The 10194-nt window shown below is 49.2% G+C and overlaps 2 protein-coding genes across 2 annotated transcripts; both read left to right on the forward strand.

Moving 5' to 3' along the window:
• The first annotated feature begins 1376 nt into the window (after positions 1–1376).
• On the forward strand, positions 1377–2846 carry LOC140644076 (uncharacterized). The gene has a single exon (XM_072846566.1). The coding sequence runs from the start codon at positions 1377–1379 to the stop codon at positions 2844–2846; it is 1470 nt and encodes a 489-aa protein (XP_072702667.1).
• A 5836-nt stretch (positions 2847–8682) lies between these two features.
• LOC140644087 (uncharacterized) lies at positions 8683–9651 on the forward strand. The gene has a single exon (XM_072846591.1). It carries the CDS (start codon positions 8683–8685, stop codon positions 9649–9651), a length of 969 nt encoding a protein of 322 aa, XP_072702692.1.
• The last annotated feature ends 543 nt before the right edge of the window (positions 9652–10194 follow it).

Here is a 10194-nt window from a genome sequence, read left to right on the forward strand (position 1 = left end):
TGGCCCAATTTCTGGGGACCACCAGGACATTTCCAGGGACTGTGAGACCTCTGGAAGGCCATAAAAGTATGTTATTGGGTGCACTTCTGCCTTGCCAAACCCCTGAGGCAGGCGATGCCACTGCTGCCTGCCTCTCCAAATACCATTCAGTCTTACCGTGCCAGGGAGGATTATACAAAAGGTAATTACTCTTACTATGAGGAGCTGACATTCAACTACTCATCCTCAGGGATGAGTACACTGATGCTAGTCACTGCGAGTCTTGCACACAGGACAGCTTTTGCACAGGAGCTAATAGGATATGTTGTGGGTACCTCATACCTTCAAGGCACGTTTAGTAGCTATATAAAAGCTCTCCCTCTATTAGGGCTCACTGGTCACATCACAAAGCTGTTCTCACCAGGGAGCTGGGTAAGTCTGGTTTGTGCTGAGCCTCTGTAGCTGGTGAAATGCAGATTTATTTCTGGTTTTTTACATATAAAGAATGCTCTATAGGAGAAGTTTTTAAAACTAGTCAGTTTGAATTGCTGTGTTGCAGTGGGAGTGCATTCTCTTACAGTGTCTCCAGCTGGGCATCCGAGTCCCAGAGACACTCCTGAAAAAATGTGAGGAAAGGTTGTTAGCAGTAATTGGGGTGCTGCTATTGTTGTTTGCTTTTGAGAGTGCCTGACAACAGTCAGAGCAGCTTTGGTGTATCAGGGAACATAATGCTAGAAGAGCTGTAAGCAGGTTTGTGTTCAGTTGTGGTATCTCTACCCTTTAATTGGCTTTGGTTCCCTAATGAGCATGAACTTTGTGATGCTGGGACTGAGCTGTGAACCTCTGCCTGCCTGCGGTGTGACAGGATCACCAAGCAGCGGTGCCTTGGGTGCTCTTTGCCTCTCCTGCTATGGCAGATGTGGCCAGAGGTTCAGAGCTTGTTTCTGGGTTGGGCTTTTTTCTTGATGCATCAGCAAGAGGTCAGAGGCAGTCGCCAACCAAAAGCAAGAAGGGAAAACTGGATTTCATGATCGAAAGGCATGTCTGAAATCAGCCATTCCTCTGCTGGCCTCCAAGATCAGTTCTCCCCTGTGGAGGTCCAGGTGATGGGGAGGGAGTTGCAGTCTGGGGAGATATTTAGTGCTACGTGTCTCTGAATTTCCCCACTGTTTGACTTAGTGCCATGTTTCAGAGTTAAAAATGATGGGTTGGGTCCTTGGCTGCTGCTGGCGTGGTTTTGAGACCGTGGCATAGGTGGGACCTGTCTCCGGCACCCTGTGAAGCGAGCTGGTCCTGTGGTGCGGGCAGCAGCGGGACCGGGAGAAACTCAGCCAGGTGCCTGTCTAAAGGCTCTGCTTTCTCACGTGTCATTCCAGTCCTGCCGAAGCCTCACTGAGATGTCGTGCTACGTACAGCAGTGCCTCCCTCCAGTCTACCAGAACCCCATCCCCATCAAGTGCCCGCCGATGTACACTGCCAGACATCTGTCAGTGCCTAGCTGGCACTCGACGCTGTGCACCCCACAGTATGTGGCCCCCTGCATCCCCCGGCAGCGGATCATGTCCTCCAGCTTCTCCCAACAGCAGTGTGTGACCAAGTGCGTGCCGCAGCAGCAGTATGCAACCAAGTGTGTGCCGCAGCAGCAGTGTGTGACCCAGAGCATCCTACAGCAGCCGTGTGTAACTCGGTGCGTGACAACTTGTGTGCCGCAGCAGCAATGCGCAACCAAGGATGTGTCGCAGCAGTCTTGTGTGACCAAGTGCGTGCCGCAGCAACAGTGTGCGACCAAGGAAGTGCCGCAACAGTGTGCAACCAAGTGTGCAACCTATGCCCCCCAGCAGCAGTGTGCAACCAAGTGCATCCCGCAGCAGCAGCGTGCGACCAGGTGTGTGACCACATGTGTGCCACAGCAGCCGTTCCTGACCAAGGGCGTCCCGCAGCAGCAGTGTGCGACCAAGTGCATCCCGCAGCAGTGTGTGACCACGTGCAGCCCGCAGCAGCAGTGTGCGACCAGGTGTGTCACCACGTGTGTCCCACAGCAGCGTGCGACCAAGTGTGTCTCGCACCAGTTTGTGACCTCTTGTGCCCCGCAGCAGTGTGCCACCACGTACGTCCCGCAGCAATGCGTGACCAGGTGTGTGACAACGTGTGTCCCACAGCAGTGTGCCACCAAATGTGCTACCATTTGTATCCCACAGCAGTGTGCCACTAAGTGTGTCCCACAGCAGTGTGAGACAACGTGTGTCCCACAGCAGCAGTGTGTGACCAAGTGTGTCCCACAGCAGTGTGCCACCAAGTGTGTCCCACAGCAGCAGTGTGTGACCAAGTGTGTCCCACAGCAGTGTGCCACCAAGTGTGTCCCACAGCAGCAGTGTGTGACCAAGTGTGTCCCACAGCCGTGTGCCACCAAGTGTGTCCCACAGCAGCAGTGTGTGACCAAGGGTGTCCCACAGCAGTGTGAGACAACTTGTGTCCCACAGCAGCAGTGTGCCACTAAGTGTGTCCCACAGCAGTGCGCGACCAAATGTGTCCCACAGCAGCAGTGTGCCACCAAGTGTGTGCCGCAGCAGTGTGCGACCAAATGTGTCCCACAGCAGTGTGTGTCCAAGTGTGTCCCACAGCCGTGTGCCACCAAATGTGTCCCACAGCAGCAGTGTGCCACCAAGTGTGTCCCACAGCAGCAGTGTGTGACCAAATGTGTCCCACAGCAGTGTGTGTCCAAGTGTGTCCCACAGCCGTGTGCCACCAAGTGTGTCCCACAGCAGCAGTGTGCGACCAAATGTGTCCCGCAGCAATGTCAGTCGGGTGGAGTAAAAATTTCGAGTCACTCTAAAAAATACTGCTCTGCCTCCAAATGGCCGTGGTAAAAAGGAAGGCTCGCAGAAAAAGAGCGAGGTACAGCTTTGGGGCAGGGGTTCTTTATCTCCTCGTACCACCTGCCGACTAGTTCCTATTGCTTAAGTCTGCTTTATCTCTTTTTTCCAGTACTTCCCCTGTAGCCCAGCTCTATTTTGGGCCAGGGTGCGATACTGTTTCCATGGCTGCACTCCAGGTGCCTGTGGCTTGTACCTTAATCTGGCATAGTTTAGTAGGATGCTATTAAATTCTCACCTAATTGAAATGAATAGTGATTTTAAAAAAAAATTGAAAAAAAAAGAAATAGAAATGTTTAAGAAGTCCAGATCACAACAGCATCAAGAGGACTTGTGTGGCCGGCGGAGGGCTGGCCCATGCCCAGCTCCGGGTTTAGTCCTGGCCTTGGGAGACGATGCTCAGGTTAACCTGGATTACACGAGGCTGCGAGTTCTCCAAAACAGCTGTTTTCACTCACAGATTTGGAAGCCAAACGTAAATTTGCTAAGCAAGTGGTATACGAATCTTACTCCAATGGCCTTCATTTCAGAAGGTGGCCAGAAATCCCTGCTGCTTTAAAACACTGACTCTGCGTTGACTTCAGTAGAGTCCCCAAACAAGACAGGATTTCTGACTCGGTGAAGTTAGTCCTTGCTAAAATTTTATATATGAACGTTTTTATTCACTTGGTTGCTTTAATTAATATTGAAAACACAACTTGAAACAAAAGAAAGTCTTTGAAATAACACTGAAAGTTGTAGCACGACTGTTTTATAAATGTTTGAGCTATAAAAGCTATTAACTATATTCTTTATGCTGCCTGAAGATGTGTACTCTACACTGTATTGAAAACAAACCATATATATCTATATGTATACTTATATTATACATATATATATACTTAAATAAATATAGTTGTCTGACCTCAGATAAATACCTTGTCTTTTTGCCCTCTGGTGTTCTTCTTTATTAAATATAGTGAACTCCTGCCTGAAAAATACAAAAATCCTGTAATATACCCTATCATTAGGAAAATGAGTAGTAGCTCACACTAAAAGTAGATCATGCGTATTTGGAGGGCAAAAAACAAGTGTCGCAAGACGAAGAGGAGGGTGTGACTGGGGCCGGGACGCTGCCTCGCATCCTGCCCTGCTCCACCCTTTCTGGGTGACCTTGGGGTGCCACCACGGACTGCCCTCTGAAGGCAAGGAGGTGTCTAAGACTTGAGCATCTAGCAATGTCGAGGTGGCATCTGGCTGCTTCCCCAGGGTGCTCAGTGGGTCATGGGAGGGCAGACCCTTTTCACACCTTCTCCTGAATGTCCAGTGACGATGCTTTGGCCTGGAGAGGCAGGGTGCAAGAGCAGCAGTGACAGTGGCCCTCCTTCCACCTTGCAGAGCCATGGATGCTCTCACAACCCAACGTTTTTTGTCCGCTTTAAAACCAAGAAATGAGCAACGGTGTGGCCTTCTGAGGAGTTGTCACATCATTGTGGCTTTCCCATAGGAGCCAGAGCCCAGGGGATCATTAGGAAAATCTTCCTGGGTGGTGGGTGGCCGGGTGGTGTAGGACCTCAACTCACACGGGGGGAGTGGCCGCCAGAACATGGGGCTTGTTTTGGAGGCGGTTGCGACAAAGTCTGGTTCTGACCCTGGCTCTGACTCACGCTGCGCCGCCAAGTGACCACAGTGCAATGTGCCTCGGTTTCCCCTGTGCTTAATTGGGAATAATAATAGCCCCCACAATAATGTCCCATGTGGCACTGTGCGTCTCTCTCAGATGAAAGGACTTTACAGATGCTAATTAAGAACATTTGGATGACAGGGCATGATGTTATCATCGGATTAATATTTTGCTACCTACATTGGAAACACTAAACTGAATATTAGCATTACTTGAAGGCTACTTGATCTGGAGCTTGCCCAGGAACTGGATTTATGGAGCTTATAAAAATTGTATTAATCTGTTTACCTGCTCTCTGATGCCAGCTTGATTCCTAAAATATTGGGTCAGATAATTTAACATTAAAAAGGGCGTTGTAGTTCAGGGGAGTGAAACAATGAAAATTAGAGAAATCCAGGTTGGATTCAGTGCTTTTGTCTTCAGTTGCGGAAAATAAGATAAACCTAGAGAAAGCATTCTTCCCTTTGGTTTTTGTAGCTCTTGAAATGTTGGCATCAACTAGGAAAACACGCACTTTGTATTTTTTCTATGATACTGAGGGGATTTTTTTTTGTTGGAAAAATCAGAAATGTAAATACAAACCTACCTGCAGGCTTCTGGATTTTCTGGTGAAAACAGAAATAGAAAATTTACTCAGTGGTTCATAAGCTGGAGATCAATATTCCTCTTCAAATCATAGAATCATAGAATAATTTAGGTTGGAAATGACCCTTAAGATCATTGGGTCCAACCATAAATGATGTTGGATCACCATCAACTGATGTTGACCAGTAACACTGCCAAGTCCACCAATAAAGAGTGTCCCTAAGCACCATATCCACACGTCTTTTAAATACCTCCAGGGCTGGCAAACCAGCAGCATCCCTGGTGCTTCATATTGGTCAGAAATTTTCCATCTACTCCATTAAAAGTTAAATTATTTCACCTCTTTTTATTTCAATGTGTGGGACCTCACCTGAATTCCCAGCAAGCTAGAACCCAATTCATAGGCGTCAGATTTGCATTAAAGGAAAAAAAATGCCAGGGCCTTCATTTATGCAGATATGACTACGTAAAAATGCATTCCCTGTCAGCACTTACTCTCATGCCACTGTTAATTTTCCATTGGGTTTGTTCATGGCATAAACAGGGAACAAAGGGAGGGATGACTGGTGCAGAGACTGTGCAGCAGAGCAGGAAATCCGATTTGTGTTTTCAGGACACGAGCCTGGTTTGATTCAGCCGCCTTTCCCTGGGCCTCCCCAGTGCTCCTGCTCATCCCTTCTCCCCTTTGTGGTGCCGGAAAAGCATCACCTCTTTCGGCAGCTTATTCACTTTGTGGCAAGTCTTTTTTAGCAGCCGTCTTGCCCTTAGCCCAAGGCTTTCTCAGTCCCAATCATCTGTCTCTTCCTTGGGTTCCCTGTGTAAGTGAAGGAAGTCTGCATGCCACAGTAATTATGGTCTGCAAAAAGTTGCCGAGAGTCCTTCCTGGACCGCGTTTTCAAAGGCACCGAAGGGACTCATGCATGCAGCGCCCATGGAAATGAGGAGTCCCTTGGGCAGTCCCTTTGGTGGTCTCAGCTGCAATCTTTTTCTGGGTGGAAAGGTGTATTTTAGCTGGCCTGGATTTGCAATGGGCAGGCAGGGATGCCTTGGCATCATGCATAGGATTCGTAGCGTGAGGGCAATGAGCAGCCTCTCATTGACATAACAACCCATGGCAACAGGGTGGTGTTGGCCTGCCAGGGGCTTCACTGGTTTGGCACATTGGATCGGGACTTTCCCCCTCACGACGCTCACAGGTAAGCCAGATGTCCCGGCAGTGCCAGCCAGTGATGGCAGCCCTGCAGAGCGAGGACAGCCATTCCTGCCGGCGTGAAGCTGCACGTGGCTCGGCCAGGACTGGCAGGCAATTAGAGCATCACCCAGCCAAACCGCCTCACTCCCCTAGGGCACTTATTCACTGTATAAAAGCTCTGCCATCGCGGGGCTCTCCTAGGCACTTCTCTCCGGTTGTTCTCACTGATGAAGTGGGTAAGTCTGGCTTTTAATGGAGCTCCTGAAATGCTGTTTTATTCCTGGGTGGCCGGAGCAGGCAGAGGTCCTGCCTGTGTACTCGCGGAGAAGCATCCTCTGGGGGATGCTGCCTTCAGCACCAGCATGCGTGGCTCTAACGGCTGGAGCGTCTCCTCCATGCTAAACTGAAGAATATTGGGAAAGCGCTTCCAGATGGACTGTGAAGTCAGGAGTGGGATTTGTGGGCTTTTCTACACTTTCTGTTAGTTCTAGTCCAAAGGCAGCTGTTGACTACATAAAGGGCTCGACGCTGGCAGGAGTCAGATATGAGCTTGCACGTGAAAAGGCGACTCCTCTGAAGGAAGTGGTGTGGAGAAATTTCTGCTGTTTTACAGGATTTAAACAGAGCAACTTTTCAGATAATAGCAAGAAGCTGACCAACTTCAGTGCCAATGTGAAAGTCAGCAGAGAGGCTCTCTAGCTAAGTCTGAACATGTTAAAATTTCTATCTAGGCTAGCAATGATAAAAATAAGTCTGAGATGCAAACAATCCCTGGAAGTAAATAATCCCCCCTGCTTTAGAAGCTTTTTATCTTGATGAGCATCACCAGATACTTTAGCATTGTACACGTAGCAGTAACAATTGCTATCATTGTTTTTCAATGGGTTGTTTTCATTAGTCGATGATTATTATAATTGTAGTGATAATAAGTTTTCCTAATGGTAGTAACACGCAGCATTGTTATTGGTAACAGCCACCCAGTAACAGGCTTTTGGAAGATAAAACGCCTTACTGTAATTATAGAGAGAACTGGGGGTGTTCAGAAAATACAGTTTCTTTACAGTCATTTATGCCTTAATCTCCAAACAATGTTGAAATGAAAAAAACATTTTTGATCAGAGTACCTTGCACGTCAGTGGTTCCAGCACCTCTTGTGCTCAAAATAATTCTGTTTAAACTCAGAAAACTCCCTGAAACTGGTGTTTTCCGGAGTGGGGAATGAGATGGGATGGTTTGTCCTACGACTCCCAGGGCCAAGGCAAAGTGAGACATTTCACAGTGGTTTCAGGAGGAAAGTGTGGACCTCCAGATGGTGCCACCTGGTCCCTTCCTCAGGGATGCGGTCTTGGCTAGACTCCCCTTCGTGCTGCTTGCACAGGGGCTGCCAGGATGAGGTTTCACTATCAGTCAGAGCTGCTATGCCAGGCACTTCGACAGTGGGTCTTCAGGTTACCATAACAAAACCAGGACACTATGGCTTGGTACGACTGTAGTGCAGGACTAGAGGCTGCTTTAAATGGGTGCAACTCTCTCAACTCAGTGAAGCTTGAGCAGTTAACACCAGCTGAGATTTTGCCTTGATAGCTTCTCCTTCCCTGTTATGGTTTCACCAAATACTTAGAAACAGTCCTGTTGTATTGCCTCTTTTCTTTTGCTGAAGATGCCTACACAATGGTATGAAGTTGGGACTGCAAGGATTGCAGAGGCAGCGAAGCTGATGCTACGGTAGCAAGCTCAGAGCCTGTAATTACACACTGCCAGCCCAGCAGACCCCTGTGGGACCAGGAATCGGCAGGCAGGCAGGCAGGTCATACGTGCTGAGCTCTGTGCTGCCGCAAACCTATCCTTACCCTCAGCTAGCTAATATAACCTCAGCTTGGGTTTGCCCGCATGAACTGCAGCCACACCTGAGTATTACAGCATGGACATACCTTTAATTTTGGCTTGCCTTTCATCTGTGGTGCTTGGGTGTTGTGGGACATAAACTTGAAAGGATGTCCCAGTGGGGACACAGGAGGTTTCCAGGAAATAAGGCAGATGGTCATAATGTCAATTCTTGGTGAAATGCTTTGATGGACACTTAGCTGGTCTTTGAAGGGTGGCATGAAAACACCCCAGTTTGCCTGGCTCCAATCCCTGATTGTTTCTGGGCTCTTAAGAGAAGGGTGTGGGGGCACGAGCTGAGAACAGACTCTCCTCTCCTCACCTGGGTAATCACGGCCTGGTCTTGAGTCACTGAGAGCCTCTGACCTTCAGGAGAGCTAGGGTGCGGGCTTGCCATGTTGAGATGCCTGCAGGGAAACTCTGAGTCTTGCCTCACAAAAAATAGCTGATGCCTATGTGAACTGTCTTTTTCCTGCTTCTTTCAGGCATAAGCACCTTGCATGACCATGCACTATTATGGGGAGCGGTATAAACACCTCTACCTGCCGGGATCGGGGTATGTCACCGAAAGCATGCAGCAGTGCACACCCCAGACCGATGCGTGCAGTACCACATGCCACCCAGTGAGCGTGATCAAGAGCCCGATGCCGAGATGGCAAAGCTACGCGCAACCTTTCACTTATGTGTGCCCACAGCCAAGCGTGACCCAGGCACCTCTGCTGTCTTGTCAGCCCTATGTACAGGAGTGTGTCCTGCTGTACCCTGAGCCTTGCGAGACCACTCGCCTTCTGCCTTGCAGGAAGCCCAGCCTGAAGCTGAGCACAATGCAGAGTTTCCAGCCCTGTGAGACCAGCCGCGCTGAGAAAAAGCGTATGGCCAAGAGCCTCCCGCCATGCGCACCCAGGTGTCCAGAGCCGGGCAAACTCAAGTTCCCACCATGTGGGATCAAGTACTCATCCTCGTGCAAGGACGAATGCAGGTCGCAGAAGATATCCAAATGCTCGTTGCAGCGGTACGGCACAGAGCTCCGGTCCCTGCAGGGGACGACTAGCAGCTATTCCCTGCCGCTGCAGGGAGTCACTGAGTGCCCCCCGCAGCAATGCATAACGCAGTCTTTCCTGCAGGAGTACGTGAGCGGGTTCCCCCAGCAGAAGTGCATGAAGGGCTACCCGACCCAGGAGTGCGTCACCACCTACTCCTCGCAGCAGAATGTAACCAAGTGCCTGCCGCAGCCACACGTGCCCAAGTGCCCCCCTGGGCAGGGAATAAAGGAGCGCTCCTCGCAGCAACACACAGCCAAATGCTCGCTGCTGCAGGAAGGAGCCAAGCACAAGAGCTCATCGACACAACACCTAAGCAAGTCCAAGTGCCTCCACCCACGGGCCACCCAGCACTCGACACAGCATCATGCAGGGGGAGTGAAACATTCAAGCCACTCCAAGAAGAGTCGCTGTGCTTCAAAATGGCTGTGGTAAAGAAGATAAAGAAGTAGTTGTGAAAACAATGAGCTGTGTAGCTGAGGTCTGAGGTTATTTTTCTCCCCCGATCCCATTCCTAAACCCCAGTGAAGCTTTGGCCTTATTTTACCCCTTATTGTATCCATGTTAAACTCATAGAGTGCATTGCCTTTCTTTTTTGACCACGCTTCAGTTATTCCTGCAACAGAAAAGATGTTAGTGAGAAGTTAAGTAACTCTGAGCAGGTGCTCAGGCTTTGAACTTCAAACCGATACAACCCTGTTACAGTGTTCACACCCCGAGAGGTTTTTACTGTGACTGGATCAATTATATTTGCCAGTTGTACCAGTCATATTAAACTCAGGTTGCAGCTGGATTCCTGCTCTCTGTCTGATTTATTTTCCATTTTTTAAAGCTGTTTCTAATACCTACTACTGGAAAAAACTATTCCTTGTTGTTATACCACTCCTTTGTGTAAAGTAACGGCAGTAATCACACTTTTAAGACTAGATTTGCCATCTGTGGGAACAGCTCTTGGTGTTGAAAAGTTACTCAGAGACC

Source organism: Ciconia boyciana, chromosome 26, assembly GCF_034638445.1.
Source record: "Ciconia boyciana chromosome 26, ASM3463844v1, whole genome shotgun sequence".
NCBI classification, from domain to species: domain Eukaryota; kingdom Metazoa; phylum Chordata; class Aves; order Ciconiiformes; family Ciconiidae; genus Ciconia; species Ciconia boyciana.

What these genes read in the sequence shown, in the direction of transcription:
- LOC140644076 (XM_072846566.1), top strand. Translation starts at nt 1,377, where the DNA reads ATGTCGTGCTACGTACAGCAGTGCCTCCCTCCAGTCTACCAGAACCCC.
- LOC140644087 (XM_072846591.1), top strand. Translation starts at nt 8,683, where the DNA reads ATGCACTATTATGGGGAGCGGTATAAACACCTCTACCTGCCGGGATCG.